Source organism: Anolis sagrei, chromosome 3 (genome assembly GCF_037176765.1).
Source record: "Anolis sagrei isolate rAnoSag1 chromosome 3, rAnoSag1.mat, whole genome shotgun sequence".
NCBI classification, from domain to species: Eukaryota; Metazoa; Chordata; class Lepidosauria; order Squamata; family Dactyloidae; genus Anolis; species Anolis sagrei.
Window position 1 is genome coordinate 245294814 of NC_090023.1, and position 22894 is coordinate 245317707.

The following is a 22894-nucleotide window of genomic DNA, read 5'->3' on the forward strand; positions in this document are numbered from 1 at the left end:
GGCTTTATAGTTCTCTGTGCCTTTTGGAAAAAAAGATATAGATATATAGATATAGCTATTGCAAGGTTACACCTTTAAGAGCCTGGATGGAAAAATGGACAGAATTGTCAACAACCCCTGGATCCTTCTCGTTCAAATAAACATGTCTGTAAATATCAACATCCTTTGAGAAACAAAGCATCATATACATAACATTTCCTTTGTATTGTGGAAGCTTGGACGAAAGGACAAGGTTGAGGGAAGAGAGAGAAGAGGAGTTTGTTTGAACCAGTCCCCAAAAAGGACTAGATATTCTCAAAAGCTGGAAGCCCTGAGTACAATTCATGTAGATTTACATCTACCTTGGGTTGCTGTGAGTTTTCCAAACTGTCTGGCCATGTTCCAGAAGCATTCTCTCCTGACATTTTGTCTGCATCTATGGCAGGCAGGCATGGGGGGGGGGGCTTGAGGGGCTTCAGCCCCCCCCCCCAATTCTCAGGGTGGTCCCCAAGAAGGCCTTAGTAAAGGTAAAGGTAGTCCCCTGACATTAAGTCCAGTCATGTCTGACTCTGGGGTGTGGTGCTCATCTCCATTTCTAAGCCGAAGAGCCAGCGTTGTCCGTAGACACCTCCAAGGTCACATGGCCGACATGACTGCATGGAGCACCGTTACCTTCCCGCCAGAGCGGTACCTATTGATCTACTCACATTTGCATGTTTTCGAACTGCTAGGTTGGCAGAAGCTGGGGCTGACAGCGGAAGCTCACGCAGCTCCCCGGAATCGAACCTGCAACCTTTCGATCAACAAGCTCAGCAGCTCAGTGCTTTAACCCACCGCACCACCAGGGGCTCTGAATGTACCAGAAGACCTTACTGGTACATTATTTAAACTGTTATGTTTATTCATATCAGGATCTGATCACCATGCTCAATATACCTCATATGCATGGGGGTATTGGGACAAAAGGTTTGCTAGTGTAGATGCTCAGCCCCCTCCCCCAAACTCAGCACCCACCCACCCCCAAATCAAAATTCTGGCTACGGGCCTGATGGCAGGCATTCTCAGAGGTTGTAAGGTCTGTTGAAAACTAAGCAAGAAGGATGTGTGTGTGTGTGTGTGTGTGTGTGTGTGTCTGTCTGTCTGTCTGTCTATCTATGGAAAGTCCAGGGTGGGAGAAAGAACTCTTGTCTGTTTGAGGTAAGTGTTAATGTAGCACTTGGCTACCTTGATGAGCACTGAATGGCCTTGCAGCTTCAAGGACTGGCTGCTTACTGCCAGCTAACACCTCCGAACAAAGGATTCCCCCAGGCAGTAAGCAGCAATCCTTGAAGCTGCAAGGCCATTCAATGCTTATCAAGGTGGCCAAGTGCTACATTCACCCTTGTCTCAAACAGACAAGAGTTCTTCCTCCCATCCTGGACTTTCCACAGATAGATAAACCCCTCTTACCTAGTTTTAAACAGACCTCCCAACCTCAGAAGAGAATGCTTCTAGAGGTTTCCATAAAGCCTGGAAAACTCACAGCCACCCAGTGATTCCATTGCCACAGCTCAATGCTATAGAATCCTGAAATTTGTAGTTTGGTGAGGCACTAGCCCTCTTTGGCAGAGAAGGTGGAAAGCCTTGTAAAACTACATCTCCTGGAATTCCATCACATGGAGCCCTGGCAGTGCCAAATTGCATTAATTCTACATTGTAGATGCACCCCAAGGACTATAAATGAATTGGATATATATTAGCCTGGATTTATTGTTATAGTCTATACAGCAGTGGTTCCCAACCTTTTAGCCTCCAGGTGTTTTGGACTTCAGCTCCCAGAAATCCCAGTCAGCTTACCAAGTGTTAGGAGCGACATTGAGAAACTGCAAGTCGCTTCTGGTGTTAGGAACTGTGGGATCTGAAGTCCAAAACACCTGGAGGCCCAAAGGTTGGGAACTACTGCTATACAGGGATGGGAATCACATGGTCTCTCAGGTGTTGTTGAACTACAAGGACCAGCAGCCCTGCTCAGCAGAGTTAAGGGGTTTTCTAAGGGGTTATATAGTGAGCCCTTGGTATCTGCGGGGGGGGGGGGGGGGGGTTGGTTGGTTCCAAAATCCTATTATATACAATGGTGGAGTATAATGACTTCAAGAAAGAATTCTCCCAGGCAGGAAGCAGCCAGACTTTGAAGCTGCAAGGCCATTCAATGCTATTCAAGGTGACCAGCTGCAACCACACTTGCCTCCAACAGACAAGAGTTTTCTCCCACCCTGGACATCATTCCACAGATATATTAAACCCCACTTGCCCAGTTTCCAACAGACCTCACAACCTCTGAGGATGCCTGCCACAGATGTGGACGAAAAGTCAGGAGAGATGCACCCTATTAGATGTCTTGGAGTAACAACGCAGAGGCCAGAAGTCATGAATAGTGTTGAGGTTCTCTATCTAGGTTTCTCCCTCTCCCAACTTTTCTTCATTTGTTGTTTGAGGAAGGAGCTCAGGCATTGCATGATGAGGGCTGGATTCTCTCCTTCTCCTTGTGTGCATCTACACTAAGATTGGGCAAACTTGGGCCCTCCAGGTGTTTTGGACTTCAACTCCCACCATTCCTGGCCTCAGGCCCTTTTACTTAGCGGCTGAGGGGGAAAAGGAAGGAGCCCAAGGCCAGGAATGGTGGGAGTTGAATTCCAAAACACCTAGAGGGCCCAAATCTACACAGTAGATTTAAGACAGTTGGACACCCGCTTGAACTGACATGGTCCCATGCTATGGAATCCCCAGGGTTTGTAGTTTTACAAACTCTTTAGCTTTCTCGGTCAAAGTGTGCTGGTGCCTCTCCAAACTACAACTCCCACGATCCCACAAGATGGAATCATGTCACGAAAGGGGTGTCAAACTGCATGAACTCTACAGTGTAATTGTACCTCTTCTCTCTCTTTGGAAACAGGCGCCTTTAAGCCATTCCTGATCCAGTCGGATGTCTTTCCCCCTAAAGATGGAAGGTGAAGTGCAAAATGATCCAAAAGGGACGCCAAGACAGAAAAAGAATATGAAAAGGAAACCAGTTAACATGCAGATCGGACCTCTACTAAGTTGGATCGGTTCTCCATATATTTTCATATTGGAAGAGAAAGAAGCATGAGTGTGTCCTCCTCCTCTTTTTCCATGAATCCTCCCCCCTCCCTTCCCAGCCTCAATTTTTGTATATTTTTCCCCATTTTTTTAAAAAAAATCTTCTTTCCTTCTTCTCATCTCTGTTCATTTTCTCAGTCTGTGAAAACTCAAGTGATCAGATGCAACTATGTGAAAAGGAGGCCCGCCTCTCTTATCAAACTCCTCTGTATTAATGTGAACTCGGCAGGCAAAGGTCAGTTTCAAAACCTGTGAACTTCCCAGCTGCGTGCCTTGTTTCATCTTAATTCATTCTTTTTTTCCCCAATCAGTCTGTCTCTTTTCCCTCCGGGGTTTGGCTCGCTTTTCTCCTCCTCTGGATTTGCTCTTTTTCCCATTTCCATTTGAAGAAGCAGCAGAAGAAGAAGACAATGCAAAAGGGCCCCTTGTATTTGTCTGAGCAAGTTGGGTTGGGCAGGTTTGGCGCCCTGTGATCAGCACGTGGTGGGTTTTCCCACCTTTTTTGTCTCTCTTGGTTTTCGAAGTCTTGGAGGACCAGGAAAGAGGGGGAAAATGGAGAGGGAGCCCCTTCGAGGGAGTCAAGGGGGGCTCTGCTTAGGGGGCACAGCCAAGTCTTGGGGGCTCCCCTCCCCCCTCTCCACCCCCGGGATTGCAACGTGCCCAGCATAAGGGCAAGGGACCAGTCACAGGCCCAGGGCGGCCGCGTGCTTTTTGGCTTTGAGTCTGAGGTCCGCGATGCTGGAGTTCTTGCTGGTGGTCTTGGCGGCCGCTGCTGCAGCCACCACCGAGGCAGCCGAGGCGGACTCTGCGGCCAAAGTGGCCAAAGGGAGGCCGAAGGGCGGTGCCGGGAACATCATGTAGGGTGCGTGGGCGGCCAGGTGCGGGTGGAGGTGGTGATGCGCGTGGGCCGCCACCGCGCTGTCCAGCTGCAGCTGCGCCTGCACCTGAAAGGACAAGGGCGTCATGTTGCAATGACTATCCTAAAAGGGGTGCGACAAGAGTGGGGAGAAAGACAAGAGCATTAACACCACCAACTCCGGACCCTTCTGCACTACTGCACTATGCCAGTATAGCGCTGATTCCACTTCAATAATACAGTAGAGTCTCGCTTACCCAACCTTTGCTCATCTAATGTTTGTATTATCCAAAGCAGTCTGCCTCCCACCCAGATCCACAGCCGTTTCAATACATTGTGATGTTTTGGTGTTAAATTCGTAAATACAGTAATTACTACATAACATTACTGTGTATTGAAGTGCTTTTCTGTCATATGATGTAAAACATGATATTTTGGTGCTTAATTTGTAAAATCATAACGTAAGTTGACGTTTAATAGGCTTTTCTTTAATTCCTCCTTATTATCCAACATTTTCACTTATCCAACTGGGAGCGCCCGTGGCGCAGTGGGTTAAAGCACTGTGCTGGTAGGACTTAAGACCAACAGGTCGCAGGTTCGAATCCAGGGAGAGGTGGATGAGCTCCCTCTATCAGCTCCAGCTCCTCATGCAGGGACATGAGAAAAGCCTTCCAAAGATGATAAAAACATCAAATCATCCGGGCGTCCCCTGGGCAATGTCCTTGCAGACGGCCAATTCTCTCACACCAGAAGCGACTTGCAGTTTCCCCAGTCGCTCCTGACATGACAAAAAAAACACTTATCCAACTGCTGGGAAGATCCCCCTATGCAAGTACAATCACTGGGAATGAGAGATAGGGCCTTTTCAGTGGTGGCTCCTCAGCTATAGACCTCCCTCCCCAGTGACATCAGACTGGTCCCATCCCTCCTAGTCTTCCGGAAAAAGTTAAAGACCTGGCTTTGCACACAGGCATTCAAGGAGTATGGAACTCGCTCCCCAGAGAAGTTATGTCGGCTCCATCCCTCCTTTCTTTTAGGAAGAAGCTTAAATCGTGGTTTTGGGACCGGGCTTTTGGACAGCAGGCATGACAGCGCTTGTAATGTGTGAGAATAGACCATGGACATGCCCTGAATTGGGTCTTTGATACTGAATTGGACTGGAAATGGCTATATTGTTGATTATAATGTTTTAACTTGTTTTTAATTTAATGATTTATTATAGTGCTAGGAATCAACTTTGACTGCCATGTTTCCCAGAGTTTGGTCTTGCAGATTTCACCTCTCAGGATTCAAGAAGTCCAAATCACCGAGTCCTGCCTGCCACCATGCACTGTTACAGTATTATGATCCATCTTCAACTGGCATGGCTGCATCCTATGGAATCCTGTACTTTAAAATTTGATGAAACACTACAACAGTGTTTTCCAAACTTTGGTCTCCTAAATGCTCCCAGCTTACTCAGGACCCTTCCATACTATGCCATTATAGTGCTATTAATTCTTTTAACTACCATGTTACCCAAACTCCAGTCTTCCAGATGTGTTAGACTTCAACTCTCAAAACAAGATATCTGTGTTGAATTCCAAAACAGCGGAAAGACCAACGTTTAGGAAGCACTGTACTAAAGGCTTCCCGGCAGAGAGTGCTAGTAATCCCAAAATTGCAAAAGAGGGAGAGGCCACAAGCAAGGCACACATGCCTTCCTTGCAGTGGATTTAAGTAGAATGCGGGAAAGCTATTTTTGGGGACCCCAACTCTTAAATTCCCCAAGCTTTGGATCTAAAGCAAGAGTGGAAATTTTGTGACCCGTTAGATGGCAATTTCCAGCTTTCCTCACCATTGGTTATGCTGTCTATGGCAAATTTGGAGCCTCAGTCCAATAACCTCAAATTCCTAACTTAGGGGCACCTGTGCTGTGCATACTTAACTGGGACTGAATTTCACTGAAAGCAGTGGGTTTTTCCCCATTCCTAGGTTTTCACTGTTTTATTTTGTATCATTTTTCAACATGGTCCAAAGTATTTTTATAGGAAGACAACCAGTACCTCTGCTCGGAGAGGCTTGTTCACTGCAATTCTCCAACCTTAAGTATGTTCAGCACTGTTTACACTAGTGTTTCTCAAACTGTGCTCCTCCAGATGTTTTGGACTTCAGCTCCCACAATTCCTAACAGCTAGTAAATTGGTTGGGATTTCTGGAAGCTGAAGTCCAAAACACCTGGAGAAGTACAGTTTGAAGAAACACTGGTTTAGACGTAGTGGTCTGTAGTAAAGTTGCCAATCTGCTAAAATGACTTAAACCATTGAAAGAGCAATACCTTCACATTCATAAAAACATTAACCAGGCAAAAGAAGAGCAGATGAAATATATGGCAGAGCTCTGGAAGCATTCTCACAGTGAGCATAATACAAAATATCATAGTCTTCAGAATGAGAATGCAGTATAACTAGGTTAACAGGATGTGACTCCTATCCAGACCTAAATAGCACTTGTAAAAACATGGAATATTTCCCAGAAAAGGCTGACCTAAACACCATTCAGTTTAATCTCAAGCAGACCGCAACTTACACTTTGCTGTCTCTGCTGCACAGAAAGACAACCAAACCTCACTCAGTTCCAGTAACTATATTTCTGTTCCAGGAGTGAATACTACCATTGAAAGCAAACTTAAATCTTGACTCTAAAATACATAGTACCATCCCTCATCACAGAGGTGGGAAAAGCATGATCTTTAAGTCATGTGACCTTCAAAACTGGTTTTCTTGCCTTTGTCTCCTCCAGAAGCCCTAACAACCCTTTTTCTGCCTACAAAAAATTGTGAAGCTCACTTTTTTAATTAGGCAGTATGCATAAACACTAGCCAGCCCAAATTGCCCCTCCGCCAGACTCTGACAGACTGAAATTTTACCTGTCCAAACATATCTCCTTCTATGAGCCAGCTAGGAGGTTAAGATCATCTGGGGAGGCCTCTGCTCTCAGTCCTGCCTCCTTCTTAGGAGCCATTCGTGTGGACAAGAGACAGGGCCTTCTCAGTGGTGGCCTCACGGTTTTGGAACTTCCTTCCTAACAAAATCAAATCAGCCCCCTCCCTCCTGACCTTCAGGGAAAGGCTAAAGAGGTGGATGTGGGATCAAGCATTCAGTTAGTATCCCACTAGAAAACTATGGAATAGTGCAATGACAATTTGGAATGGCCATGGACTATGAATTTGGATAATGTGTTTTTAGATAGTATTTTAAAGTTTGATATGTTGATTTTTCATTATTGTTTTAATATATATGTTTATTTTACTATATATGTATGCTTACATGGCATCAAATTGTTGCCTATACACGTAATCCACCTTGAGTCCCCCACAGTTTGAGAAAGGCGGTGTATAAATAGAGTAAATAAATAAATAACTTCATCTGCTTTTTAAACAGGAAGTATGGATTTCTAGTCATACCTGACTGGGCAACTATTTCAGATTCTAGAGGCTCTGGGCCATATAAAAATAGCTATGGGCCCATAACAATTGCTCTCCCCATCTCATCATAGTATTTCTTTCTCTTTCTGGTTTTATTTAAATTGTGGTTGGCTTGACTCATAGCATGGTTAAATATGTAATCCTCTTGATGCACTATGGCAGCAGAGTCAGTGACTCTGTAGCCACGAAAAGCAGGGAAAATAGGCTCAAAAGGAGCGGTTTTCCTTGGAGCATTGGCTTCTCTAAGTGTTTGAGACTTTTAACTCTGAGAAATCATAGACAAAATGGTCAAAAATCAGAAATTCTAGGTGTAGAAGTTCAAAACTTATGGAGGACCAAAATTTGGTAAACACTGTTTTAGAGCAATAGACAGAGTAATAGATTTGTAAGGTACCTCACGGGCCACTTAATCCAATCCCCACTCACTAAGGATCACTACTTGATACTACTGCATTACCCTTAAAAACTGCAGCCATTACTGCACTGAAACCAACATAGTTCTCTATGTGTTTTTCTTATCTTGTGAGTTCTCAATATAAATTAGTCTTTAATTGGGCTAGAGGATAGCAGAAGAATGCACTTCGTTGGATTAGTGCTTGATGGGTTTTCAGATCATATACTATCCTTATAAATGTAAATTGGATGGCTGTATCCTTCCTTCATTGGACCATCTCATGCATCCCTGCCAGCTAAAATAGGGCAAATTTGGGTTGTTGTGGGGTTTTCGGGCTATTTGGCTATGTACTAGAAGCATTCTCTCCTGATGTTTCACCTGCATCTATGGCAAGCATTCTCAGAAGTTGTGAGGATGCTTGCCATAGATGCAGGTGAAATGTCAGGAGAGAATGCTTCTAGAACCTGGCCATATAGACCGAAAAACCTACAACAACCCAGTGATTCTGGCCATGAAAGCCTTCAACAATGCATAGGGCAAATCTGTTTTCTCCTGCTTTGTGTTTGAAAGCACCACGTAGCCATTACTTCATGCATTAAGAGAAATTCATAAGGACTAGCAAATGCTTCAGAACCAAACTGAAACACAATTCTGCCTTGTCTGCACCAGCCAGATTAAGTAGGAAGGTACAGCTATGCTCTGCATGGAATGGAATAGCTGCATTATATGCAGAAATTTGAGTGCTTCAGTAAATTTATGTATAAACAAACTGAGCCATCCAGTTTGAGGTTTGGCATGTGCTCCATGCATAAATTAGTTGGAGGAAAAAGATATTTGGGTCTGGCTGAGGGGCAACATAAGCTGCCTAGTTCTTTTTTATGCTTATGGTTTCTAGCAGGTTTCAAATGCTAACTGGTTGACTTTAAGTATCATGGGGTGTGTGTGTGTGTGTGTGTATTCCAAATCATTTCCCTTCATTCCCCAATATTTGGTCTTCTGGTTTCTAATGTGGTTACTTGATAGACTTTCATCTAAGTTGGACTACATATTTTTGAACACTTTGCTTGACCATCTGTCTCAACCACGAGAAAATGACTGAAGTAATTACCTTCCTTAAGGTCTAATAAAAATCAAATTAAGGAGCACAAATATATTGTCTCTATGTGCTTTGGCTGCAGTCAAACAAGCATTTAAGTTGCAGAAGGCTTATTGACTCCAAGCATCGGTCAAGGCAGTGGAAGTACTTTGTCTTTTCCCCTTCATCTCTGTCCTCTAATGACTGTACACATCTTTGGCTCTTGGTCATTTCTGGCATGACCTTTGTGGTTTTAACAACACCATCGGCTCTGACATTTGGGGAAAAAATGTTGGCTCCAGCAAACTGCAGTTGCTAGTGTTATAATTTTTCTAGGGAAAATCTTCTTGGGAGATAATTCTATTCTTCTTCCTTCATAACACTGAGATTAAAACATCTTATCCTACAAATAAGATATACAACTCGAAGTCTTTGCATATCTAGTTAGACGTATCCACTAAGCTTTATATGATGCACATACTTATTTAAAGCATTTATATTCCACCCTTCTCACCCCAAAGGGGACTCAGGCCGGAGGACAACATATAAATGGCAAACATTGAATGCCGAAACATGCTAGACCATATACATACAAAAGCATTAAAATGACTTATCTTGACATTAAAATCCTCTAGTTAAAACTGTCTCAACAACCATATTGAATTTGGTTGGCATACTAAGAGTTCCTATCGCTGCCTCATTGCACAATCCCAAAGGCTCAGTCCCACAGCCAAGTTTTTATCATCCTTCTAAAGGACAAGAGGGAGGGAGTTGACCTCATTTCATTAGGAAGGGAGTTCCATAGCCGAGGGGCAATCACTGAGAAGGCCCTGTCTCTTGTCCCCGCCAAACACACCTGTGATGGTGGCAGGACTGAGAACAGGGCCTCCCCAGATGATCTTAATCTGCATGGTGGTTCATAGGGGGAGATGGGTCTGGACAGGTAAATTGGGCAAGGGCCATTTAGGGCTTTATAGGCCAAAGCCAGCACGTTGAATTGTTCTCGGTAGCAAACTGGGAGCCAGTGGAGCTGGCATAACATGGGAGTTGCGTGCTCCCTGTACACCGCTCCAGTTATTAACCTGGCTGCCTCTCACTGGACTATTTGAAGCTTCCAAGCAGTCTTCAAAGGCAACCCCACGTAGAGGGTGTTGCAGTAATCTAACCTAGAGCTCAAGAAGCCATAATACCTAAGTTCAATAAGCCATAACTCAGTACTAAATGATGGATCTATGCAGCCCCAAGAACTGGAAGGGACCACTAATGTCAACAAGCCTGGAGTGCACTGCATATTCTTGCATTGCGCATAACAAATTCATTAAAGATGAAGGAGAAGAAGCCATCAGGTCTTTTGGTCCCCTAATGCACTTATTTCAAAATGGGTTAATTAGAAGTCTCATCAAAATCAACCTAATAGCAATTATTCAGGCCACTGCAATCGATGGGCTTAAGAGGATGGAGTGTGCTGAGCCAGAGCCAAAACATTTAAAAACAGATTTGAAAGGCTGGCCTCTTCCATCTAATGTGGGTTGTTGAAGATGGATTCTCCAAGAAAAGAAAGGTAATGCCTGGATTTTTCATTCTCCCTTGAAATTGATTCAAGTTCTACATGGCGTCCAGTTTCCAAACTCTCCCTGTTTATAAAATCTCCCCAAATGACTATCTTAGAAGGGAACAAAAACACATCCACGTAGGCACATACATGCAATGATTTTCTGGACTGTGACCAGGCTGTAGCTACAAGGAAAGCAAAATGAGAGCATTGCCCCTGCAAATATGAATTCTCATTGCCCCTGAAATTTTCCTTCAGTCATCAAATTCCTAACATTACAGATGGTGAGAGAATGAAAATCACTTAGACCTACAACTCTCGTATTTGCTGTGTTTGTATTCCTATGATAACTTTGGCAGCACATTTTCTTTTGATGTCTCGAGTCATGAAGAAAGGCAAGTAAGAAATGAAATTATTATTATTATTATTATTATTATTATTAACTGTATTTTTTATTATTCAACTGAGAGTTTAGGTTACTGCAATGCTACAAATTGGAAAACTGAAGGAAAATTTCGTTAGAGGCAACAGAATACATTTTTTAAGGCAATACATTCATTCCTCCCCCTCCACCCCCTCTTTAAGCCCTAACACACTGATTAGGGAATAAACACCATATTAAAAACATGGGACTTCCTTCTGAATCAACATACATAAGATTGTGATTCAGTTTGTGACTCCTTAAACAGCTATGCTCTGTATCCTTAGCTGAGAATAAGCCTCACTGAGCACAGTATATATATTTTGTCTATAAACAAAGAAATTATCACATGGTTTACTCCCTGGGTAAAAACACAGAGAGGAAATGAGCTTCACAAAGACAATCCTGTCACAATTCTTGACAACCCATCATATTGTCCCCATTTTTTACTTGTAAATAAATTCCTAGGGGGAGAAATCTTCATATTTAAAACTTAGGTCCACTTAATAGATCTCCAGTCAGGGTAAGACGGCAGTTCTAAGCACATTTATATTCATAGTTTAGAAAAGTTACTTATCTGGACTATGTTGATTGGGAGCTGCAACCAAAAGCACAACCTTCCCACCTTTTACTAATATAAATCACTAAAAAAAATCCTACTGAGCTCAATAGAGCTGCTTTCCAAGAAAACATGAAAAAATGTAGAATTTGACTGCAAAACATAGAATCATTGAGTTGGAAGAGACCTCATGGGCCATCCAGTCAAACCCCCTGCCAAGAAGCAGGGAAAATGCATTCAAAGCACCCCAGACAGATGGTCATCCAGCCTCTGCTTAAAAGCCGCCAAAGAACTGGGATTGTGGCGCAGCTGGCTGAGTGTCAGCTGCATTAAGATCACTCTGACCAAAAGGTCATTAGTTCGAAGCCAGCCCAGGTTGGAGTGGGTTTCCAACCAATTGTGTAGCCTGTTGTCGACCTTTGCAACCCGAAAGACAGTTGCATCTGTCAAGTAGGAAAATAAGGTACCACCTTAAAGTGTGGAGAGGCTAAATTAACTAATTTATGAGGTCAGGTGGACAATCATCAGTGTCGCAGATGGACGATGAAAGCAACAGCTCCCCTGGCAGCCAGAAAAAGTTAAATAGCCTCTGTCTATGTCTGTATATGTTGTGTGTCAAAATTGGCATTGAATGTTTGCCATATATGTGTACACTGTAATCCGCCCTGAGTCCCCTGTGGGGTGAGAAGGGCGGAATATAAAAGCTGTAAATAAATAAATAAATAAATAAGGATTATGCTATTAAATATGTGGACAAAAAATACACATATCCAATCTTTCTCTTTCATTTTTCTTTAATGAATTATATCTTATCCAGCTAGGAATATGGATTAAGTCTTGAGGTGCCTATTTAATCCAGAGCACAAATGGCAAGGCAAGGAAAGAAGTTGGTGGTATTTCTCAGGCATACTTTTTTCTCTGTTTTGATGTTTTGTTTTGTTATGTTTTGTCTTATATTTGATATTATAGGTTGTGTTTAAATTTAATCCCAATTTGCCAAGTTATAATTTGCCTTCATATGCTGTGTATTTCAATTCTAGTTATTATGTGTGTATTAGCTATTATGTTCAGACATTGAATGTTTGCCTTTTTTGTGATTGGAATCCATCCTGAGTCCCTCCGGGGAGATAGGGCAGAATATACTACTACTACTATTATTATTATTATATGATCTGGTCATTGACCATAATAAAGATTATTATTATTATTATTATTATTATTATTATTATTATTATTATTATTGTGGTGGAGGCTCCCTTCTTTGGAGGCTTTTAAACAGAGGTTGGATGGCCATCTGTTGGAGGTGCTTTGAATTCTGAATTCGGTTTTCCTGCTTCTTGGCAGAGGTTGGTCTGGATGGCCCACAAGGTCTCTTCTAACTCTATGATTCTATCATTATTATTATTATTATTATTATTATTATTATATTTCTCAGGGTAACCTTTTATAGGTAATTGTGATCAATAAATCCCCATAAGGCTTGGGTTCAGAAATCACCAGGAGATGACCTTCTCAATCCCATTGGAGAAAGGGCCTTCTTCTTGGTTGCTCCAAGGCTTGGGAACCCCTCCCTCCAAAGGCCAGGATGCTTCCATCCTTTCTCTCCTTCTCCAGAAGCCAAATACATTTCTGTTCCACAGGCCTTTACAAATTGCTGTTTTGAAGATTTTTAAAGGGTCTGTATGTAGGGTTTTATACACTTCAATGTTTAGAATTTTAATGCACAAACCATTGAACTGTTAGTTGTTTTATATTTATACTTTATTCTTTCTTATTGCTTTTCACTTATATAGGTTTGAATATGCTGTTAAAAAATGTAAAGGGTTCCCCTGACATTAAGGCCCCCTCTACACAGCTGAATAAAATGCACATCTTCTGCTTTGAACTGGAATATATGTCAGTGTGGACTCAGATATCCTAGTTCAAAGCAAATATTTTGGGATTTTCTACCTTGGTATTCTGGGCTGTGTGAAAGGGCCCTGGGTCTAGTTGTGTTCGGCTCTGGGGGAGTGGTGCTCATATCCATTTCTAAGCTGAAGTACCTATTGCTCTACTCACATTTGCAGAAGCTGGGCCTAACATTGGGAGTTCACCCACCGGGATTCGAATTTGAATCTTTTGGTCAGCAAGTTCAGCAGCTCAATGGTTTAACCCCCAATCCAATTAATGGCAGAAAAGTGGGATATAGACAAATATTAACAACAATAACAACTTGCCTGTTGGAAAGGCATCCGCAAAGCGCCAACATTCACGTAGGGAGCAACTCGGCAGGCTTCAAACTGACTGGCGGCTCCTATAAGAACTCCTGGAGGAAAAGACAAGAAGACAGGACTCAGTTCAGCCCAGAAGGTGGGCGACCCTGGCTCACCTCTGGATGACTCCTGCCTGGCACACCTTTTCCAGCATTATGTCACAAATACGTCCTACCTTGTCCAAGTGGTCTAATGCTGTGCCAGATACCTTGGCTCAAAAATGACTCCTGCTCTGGTCTATAATGGTGTGCTGGATCCCTTATAGCAGGCATGGGCCAACTTAGGCCCTCCAGATGTTTGGACTTCAACTCCCACCATTCCTAACAGCCTCAGGTCCCTTCCTTTTCCCCCTTGAACGGCTGAGGGGGGAAAGGAAAGGGTCTGAGACTGTTAGGAATGGTGGGAGTTGAAGTCCAAAACACCTGGAAGGCCCAAGTTGGCCCAGGCCTGGTGTAGATCACATAATGTACTCCAATGCCGTTCAAACTGCAATATATAGCAGTGTAAATTCAGCCCTTAACTGCCATGGCCCAATGCTATGGAATCCTGGGAGTTGTAGTTCTATGAAGGCAGAGAAAGCCAAAGAGATTGTGAGGCTACATCTCACATGATTCCATTACATTGAGTCATGGCAGAAGTCCTCATCACACTAGAGAATGAATCCACTTTAAATCCTGTTGCTGCCACCTGCAGAATTCTGGGGTTTGTAGTTTTGGAAGGAGCCTTTAATGGCCACCCTAAATTACAAACCCCAGAATTCTGCAGGAGACAGAAATCAGGTTTTAAGTTGATTTTTCTTTTCTAGTATGATGTGTCAATGTGATGTAGATCGAGTGTTTGAGGAGCAGGACATCCACAGGGATACCAAGGTGATTGTTTATAAAGCTATTGCCCTCCCAACCCTGCTATATGCCTGAGAAATGTGGACTATCTACAGAAGTCACATGCAACTCCTAGAAAGATTCTTCTGAAAAATCCTGCTAGCCACCATCTCCCAAAGCAGTTGCTCTACTCCGAACTCTAGAATGGAAAACGGAATGTTGGTGGGCAGGAAAAGAGATTTAAAGATGGGTTGAAAGCCAGCCTTAAAAACTGTGGCATGGACACTGAGAACTGGGAAGCCCTGGCCCTTGAGTGCTCCAGCTGGAGGTCAGCTGTGACCAGCAGTGCTGTAGAATTTGAAGAGGCACAATGGAGAGTCATGACCGGACTGGGGATCGTAGTCCAAGTAGGATAGTCTTCCAAGATCAGTGTACTGGTGGGTCCTTAGATGACTGTGGGGCCCTATTCTTGATCTGCATCATCTCCCGCAGTGAGAGCATTGGTTTCCAGGTGGAAAGTGGTGTCGCTAGGGGTTGGCTTGACGCACCTTCCTCTTGGCACATTTCTCTCTTTCACCCTCCATTCGTGCCTCTACATTGTGCCTCTTCAAATTCTACAGCACTGCTGGTCACAGCTGACCTCCAGCTGGAGCACTCAAGGGCCAGGGCTTCCCAGTTCTCAGTGTCTATGCCACAGTTTTTAAGGGGGCCATCAAGGCCAGTACACCGATCTTGGAAGAGGGATCTCCTAAGTAAATACCACACATACATTACAAACCATAAACCCACATACGAACCCTTCTGTTCGACATACCTTTATGTAGCTGATTTTCTTGTTTCCGGCATTTGGCTCTTCTGTTCTGAAACCACACCTGGGACAAAGAGGAAGGCAGCTCAGTGCAAAGCCGCAGCAGCAAACAGATCTAACACAATCTCCCTGAATTATCCAGCCCTGTTGAATGGCACTTAATGCAAGGACCTCATCACACTAGAGAATGAATCCACTTTAAATCTGGTTTCTGCTTCCTGCAGAATTCTGGGGTTTGTAGTTTAGGAAGGGGCCTTTAACAACCTCACTAAACTACAAACTCCAGAATTCCGCAGAAGGCAGAAACCAGATTTAAAGTGGATTCATTCTCTAGTGTGAAGTAGTTGGTTTTGGCCAGCAGAGAGAGGCGGCCCTTCTTGAACGCCAAGTGCCATGCGAACTAACAACAACAAACTTTATTTATATCCCGCCCCATGAGAACTAAATCGGAATAGGATCTTCAGACTCAAACCCAACAATACGAAAACCCTGGTGTACACCACTAGTCCGTAGCTAGGAGAGAAAACTTCCCCGCACCGCGTAGTAACTCTTCCACACTGTTCCCAAGAGTTGTCTATCTGGAATGAGCCAGCCCAGAGTGAGTCTTGAAACCTCATCACACTAGAGAATGAATCCACTTTAAATCCGGTTTCTGCCTCCTGCAGAATTCTGGGGTTTGTAGTTTAGTGAGACTGTTACAGGCGCCTCCCTAAACTACAAACCCCAGAATTCTGCAGGAGGCAGCAACCGGATTTAAAGTGGATTCATCCTCTAGTGTGATGAAGTATCTTGGACCACAACTGGAGAAGAGAAGGTTCAAATCTTTTCTCATCCATGGAAACGCAGTGAGTGACTTGGGCAAAACATATTCTCCGAGTCGTAAATAAACAACAGGAAACGTCTGCAGAACAGCTTGCTAAGAAAAACCTTCCTATTATGGATTGCTGTGAGTTTACCGGGCTGTATGGCCATGTTCTAGAAGCATTCTCTCCTGACGTTTCGCCTACATCTATGGCAGGCTTCCTCAGAGGTTGTGAGGTCCTTGACAGAAAAGGTCTTGGAGCTAACTAGCTTACTAAGTGGAGATAGGAGCCCTCGGTGGCACAATGGGTTAGACCGACAGGTCAAAGGTTCGAATCCAGGGAGAGCGTGGATGAGCTCCCTCTGTCAGCTCCAGCTCCCCATGCAGGGACATGAGAGAAGCCTCCCACAAAGCTGATAAAACATCAAACATCCCTGGACCAATTCTCTCACACCAGAAGCCCTCCTGACACACACACGAGCACATACACAAAAGTACTAAATATTAAATCTTACTGAGGCTGGGTCTACACTGCCCTATATCACAGAATCTGATCTCAGATTACCTGCTTCGAACTGGATTATATGAGTCTACCCTGCCTGGTAATCTGGGATCAGATCCTGGGATACAGCTCAGTGTAGATCCAGCCTCAGTTTCATAGGATTTACTCCTAGGTCAAGGCGTAAATTTACTCCTAGGTCAAGAAATACATTCTTGATAGGAAATATGTAGTTTACTAGCTTACTAAGTGGAGATAGGAGCCCTCGGTGGGACAATGGGTCGTTCAGTGGATTATAGGCCAACAGGTCGGAAGAGGTTCGAATCCAGGGAGAGTGTGGATGAGCTCCCTCTGTCAGCTCCAGCTCCCCATGCGGGGACATAAGAGAAGCCTCCCACAAGGGTGGTAAAACATCAAACATCCTTGGACCAATTCTCTCACACTAGAAGCCCTCCTGACACACACAAGTACTAAATATAAAATCTTACTGAGGCTGGGTCTACACAGCCCTCTATCCCGGGAGCAGATCCCGGGATACAGCGCAGTGTAGATCCAGCCTCAGTTTCATAGGATTTACTCCTAGGTCAAGGCGTGCAGCTTTAAGAGGGCTCAACGTGGCTGGGCTGGGGTCCCTTTCTGCTGGGAAAGGAAGTCCCCGATTGATTTCCCTGCTAATTCTTCCTAAGCGAGGCTGCAGCCTCTGCGCCCTCGGGTTGCTCTTGAGCACCCCCAGGCCTGGCTTCGGCATTCACAGGCAGGATCTCCGTCTGCACCCAAGGCAACGGGACCCCTATGAATGGGGAAAGACCACAAGGGGGTGAGCAAAAGACACTCCGGAGAGGAATTTTGTTTTGGAATGGGAGTTCTAGAAGGAGAAATAATTCCTGGTGGAAAAACTAAGGAAAAGTCTTGGGATTGGGTTGTTGTTTTTCGGGCTGTATGGAAGCATTCTCTCCTGAAGTTTCGCCTGCATCTATGGCAGGCATCCTCAGAGGTTGTGAGGCCCATGTAGATGCACCCAATTTAGGGAAAGTGTAGGGAGAGTAGAGTCCCATTTCTGTTATTAAAAAGGGACAGATCACCTTCTTATCTCCACTTTTTTTTCCATGTCAGGAGCGACTTGAGAAACTGCAAGTCGCTTCTGGTGTGAGAGAATTGGCCATCTGCAAGCGTCCAGATCCCGGGCAAGTAAATCACATCGAGTTCAGTAAGACTTTGGGTACATCTGTGCAGTTTGACAACACATTAACTGCCAGTACCTCAATAATATGGAAGTCTTGGCCAAAATAATGCTGACGCCAAACTACAAATCCCAGGGTTCTCTAGCAATTAAAATAGCGTGAAACTATATTAATTCTACAGTATAGACTAGTGGTTCTCAACTTTCCTAGCGCGCGCGCACGCACACACACACACACACATATATATATGGTCAGGAGCGACTTGAGAAACTGCAAGTCGCTTCTGGTGTGAGAGAATTAGCCGTCTGCAAGGACGTTGCCGAGGGGACGCCCGGATGTTTTGATGTTTTACCACCCTTGTGGGAGGCTATGAAGGTTACTGTGCTATATTTATGTTGGAATCACCCCAACTGAGGGTTATTGTGAGCCTAACAGCTCAGATTCCCCAACAAAGGGTTATGGGCCCAGCCATTGTCCTGGGGTGTATGTATCTGCACTGTTGAATGAGTGCGGTTTGACACCACTTTAATTGACATGGCTCAATGCTATGGAATCTGTATCACAAGGTCTTTAGTCTTCTCTGCCAAAGAGTGATGGGGCCTCACCAAACTACAGCTCCCATGATTCCATAGTATTAATTACAGCGGGGTCAAACTGCAGTAAGAAATGGCAAAAAGGCCAGAAGGCATGGTCAAAAATCCTCTTTAGAAGAGTTGCAAGAACTGGGTTGCTGTTAGTTATCGGGCGTGTTCCGATAGCATTCTCTTCTGACTATTCGCACACATCTTTGTCAGGCATCCTCAGAAGTTGGGACCTCACAACCTCTGAGGCTGCCTGCCATAAATGTGGGCCAAACGTCAGGAGAGAATGCTTCTGGAAATTGGCCATACAGCCCAGAAAACTCACAGCAACCCAGTGATTCCGGCCATGAAAGCCTTCGACAACACATTGCAGGAATGTTGATCCCACCCTGACTCGAAGAACCAGTGGTGGAAGCCCAAGGCAGTTTCCCAAACATCTTGCTCCCAGTTAAACAAATATGTCTCCAGAGTAAACTGGAGTTTGGACAAACGAATAGGGGAACCATATTCCATCTCTGTGCCTTCAGCTGCAAGTTGAAGACTATGCACAATCACAACCTCATTTTGCCCCAAAGTCAATCCGCTTGAGCACAATGGACTTGATTCCTATGAAACTGGGGCCCTAAACCATTCCCAGTGAATGCAATTTACAGTCCAAGCAGTACTAAATATTGGAGCCCCCAGTGGCGCAATGAGTTAAACCCTTGTGCGAGCAGGTCAGCAGGTTCGAATCGGGAAAGTGGGTTGAGATCCCTCTGTCAGCTCCAGCTCCCCATGTGGGGACAGGAGAGAAGCCTCCTACAAATGTGGTAAATACATCAAAACATCCCGGGGTCCTCTAGGGAACGTCCTTGCAGATGGTTAATTCTCTCACACCAGAAACGACTTGCAGTTTCTTAAGTCGCTTCTGACACGAAAAAAAAAGTGGAGAGAAGGAGATGATCTGTCCCTTTTTAGTAAAAGAAATGGGAGACTTCTCTCTCTACACTTTCCCTAAATTGGGGTGCATCTACATGGTAGAATTAATACACTTTGACACCACTTTCTTCATCACACTACATAATGAATCCACTTTAAATCCAGTTGCTGCCTCCTGCAGAATTGTGGGATTTGTAGTTTAGGGAAGAGTCTTTAACAGCCTCACTAAACTACAAATCCCATAATTCTGCAAGTGGAAGTAACCGGATTTTAAGTGGATCCATTCTCTAGTGTGATAAAGTAGTTTAACTGCCATGGTTGAGGAAGGGTGGACTATGGTAAAAGGGGCATCTAGTCATGAGTACCCTGCTATTTTACTTTCAAAGGACTGATTGGTGGGTTGGGGGGGATTTCCATGTTTAAAACCCACACAAGTAGATCTCAGGAACTTCGATCTGGGGAATGGGAAAGAGGGGGTGCACAATAGACGGCCACCGCCTGTTCTGGTTCTTTTTTCCATTCCCTTTTCAGCCTGTTTCATCTTTCCCCAGTTCAATCCCCCCAAGGCTCTCCCTCCCCCCCCCTCCAAAGTCTCACTACTATTTATCTAATGCCTTTTTTAAAAAAAAAAACTTGTGATAAAGAGGTTTAGATGTGCGCGCAATCAGACCCGAGAAGAATGCGCTCATTAGAAGCCTGTAATATTAATTAGCTTTATCTTCCAAGAAAAACGCAACACCAAAGCGTTTAATGACTCACTTTTGGGGGGTAATTACTGTCATAAAAAAGCTGCACTACAAAGAAGTTGAGCTTTCCCTCTTTCTCTCTCTCTCTCTCTTCCTCTGTGCAGTGGAGTGGAACACAGAAGCGGAATAATTGTCTCATTATTATGATAATCTAATTTGCTCCCAAATATATTAAAAAAGAAAAGTAAAAGGGAGAGAGAATGAGAGGGAGAGAAAGCGGCACACCAGGCGAAGTGATACTTGCACTACTGGAAATGGAGGGGAAAGTTTTCAGGTCTTAGTGGGGAGACTTGGGCTCCTGTCCCTTTAAAAGAGAGGAGATTGAACCCCAAAGCCCTACAAGCCCTGAAAAGCGTCCAGGTCCTGGGCAAGGAAATCACACTGAGTGCAGTAAGGCTTGGGGTACATCTATGCAGTTTGACAACACATTAACAGCCAATGCCTCAATGCTATGGAGATGAAGTTTTACAAAGTCTTGGCCAAAATAATGCTGGCGCCAAACTACAAATCCCAGGGTTTTCTAGCAATTAAAATGGCGTAAAACTGCATTAATTCTACAGTATAAACCAGTGATTCTCAACCTTCCCCATACACACACACACACACACACACTAGCCGTCCCCTGCCACGTGTTGCTGTGACCCAGTCTGGTGATCTGGAAAATAAAGTAATTTCTAATATATGTAATTCCTTTATGCTTGTGGGTAAGCAGTATTCCTTGTTGTTTCTATGTCAGTGTTGCTGTGGAGATTGTCTGATTTGCCTACTCTGGAACATGCGACATATAATTGTCCTTCTTTAGGGGTCCCTTTCAAATCTATGATATTATATCTGTGTGTGAATCATATTATCTATCTATCTGTCTGTCTATCTATCTATATCTCTATCTATCTATCTATCTATCTATCTATATCTCTATCTATCTATCTATATCTCTATCTATCTATCTATATCTATGTCTGGATGGCTCTTTGTCAGGAGGGCTCTGATTACATTTTCTTGCCCCGATGAAGGGAGTTGGATTGGATGACCTTAAGTATTTTCTGTTAGTCACGGGGGTTCTGTGTGGGAAGTTTGCCCCAATTCTGTTGTTCGTGGGGTTCAGCATGCTCTTTGATTGTAGGTGAACTATAAAACCCAGTAACTACAACTCCCAAATGTCAAGGTCTATCTCCTCCAAACTCCATCTGTGTTCATATTTGGGCATATTGAGTGCTTGTGCCAAGTTTGGTCCAGATCCATCATTGTTGAAGTCCACAGTGCTCTCTGGATGTAGGTGAACTACAACTCCCAAACTCAAGGTCAATGCCCACCAAACCCTTCTAGTGTTGTCTGTTGGTCAAGGGAGTTCTGTGTGCCAAGTTTGGTTCAATTCCATCGTTGATGGAGTTCAGAATACTCTTTGATTGTAGATGAACTATAAATCCCAGCAACTACAACTCCCAAATGACAAAATCATAATTTTTGAGTGATGGTCACTCCTTGTGTTGTGAGACGTTTTGTTGCCAATTTTGGTGTGATTTCGTTCATTGGTTCTTTTGTTTTTAAGGTACTCATTATGCACAGAGCATTTATATAGATCTAGATCTAGATCTAGATCTAGATCTAGATATAAATAAATGTAATATATATAAAAATAAATGTAATGTTGCCACTGGACGAATTGACACCAAATTTGGACACAATACACCTACCAGGCCAACGAGTGACCATCACTCATAAAACATGGAAAAACACAGCAGAAGAGACTTAAAAAGTCAAAAAACAAAAATGCATTACAACGCATGCACAAAACCACACACAAACACACACACACATATATATATGCAAACACATATACACAAATATATACACACATATACACACAAAACACATATACACAAACTGGGCCACAGCAACGCGTGACAGGGGACGGTTAGTGTGTGTGTGTTTGTGTGTGTGCATGTAGTGTTCGTTTGTGGGATTAACATAACTCAAAAACCACTGAATGAATTGACACCAAATTTGGACGCAATACACTTATTAAGCTAACAAGTGACCATCGCTCATAAAAACACTGAAAAACACAGCAGAAGAGACTTTAAAACACAAAAAACAAAAAATACATTACAAAGCATGTGCAAAACCACACACACATGCAAACACACATATATACAAATATACACACATATACACATATATACACACACAAAACACATTAACACAGACTGGGCCACAGCAACGCGTGGCAGGGGGTGGCGAGTATATATATAATCATAGTACGCATTTTTGACATTAATATTGAAATTTGAAGTATATACAGAAAGTCTTTACTTTCAGGAGCGATTTGAGAAACTGCAAGTCGCTTCTGGTGTGAGAGAATTGGCCGTTTGCAACGACGTTGCCCAGGAGACACCCGGATGTTTGATGTTTTACTATCATTGTGGGAGGCTTCTGTCATGTCCCCGCATCTGCTTAGTATATCTGATATGCAGGATGTATTTTCATTCACTGGACCAAATTTAATACAAATACCGAATAAGCCCACCGAATACTGGTGGGGTTGTGGGGGATTGATTTGGTCTTTTGGGAGTTGACGTTGCTGGAATGTTCTGTTCATCTACAATCAAAAAGCATTCTGAACTCCACCAACGATGGGATTGAACCAAATTGGATTGAACCAAATTTGGCACACAAAACTCACATGACCAACAAGAAATACTGGAAGGGTTTGGTGGGCATTGATTTTGGGAGTTGTAGTTCACCTACATCCAGAGGGCACTGTGGACTCAAATAATGATGGATCTGGACCAAACTTGGCACAAATACTCAATATGCCCAAATGTGAACACTGGTGGAGTTTGGGGGAAATGGACTTTTATATTTGG

The 22894-nt window shown here is 43.6% G+C and overlaps 1 protein-coding gene across 2 annotated transcripts in view; it reads right to left on the reverse strand.

Annotated features, from left to right (window-relative positions):
- Positions 1 to 3387: 3387 nt before the first annotated feature.
- SHOX2 (SHOX homeobox 2) overlaps positions 3388 to 22894 on the reverse strand; it is a 33955-nt gene continuing 14448 nt past the window's right edge. Inside the window, exons 3-5 of one of the 2 annotated variants that reach the window (XM_067466014.1) lie at positions 15307 to 15364; positions 13636 to 13724; positions 3388 to 4040 (exon numbers count right to left, since the gene is read on the reverse strand). In XM_067466014.1, coding sequence (XP_067322115.1) covers positions 3780 to 4040; positions 13636 to 13724; positions 15307 to 15364 — 408 coding nt within the window. In that variant the 3' untranslated portion in view covers positions 3388 to 3779. Of the gene's footprint in view, positions 4077 to 13635; positions 13725 to 15306; positions 15365 to 22894 lie in introns of both variants that reach the window. The other variant, XM_060767632.2, reaches the window with a different exon arrangement.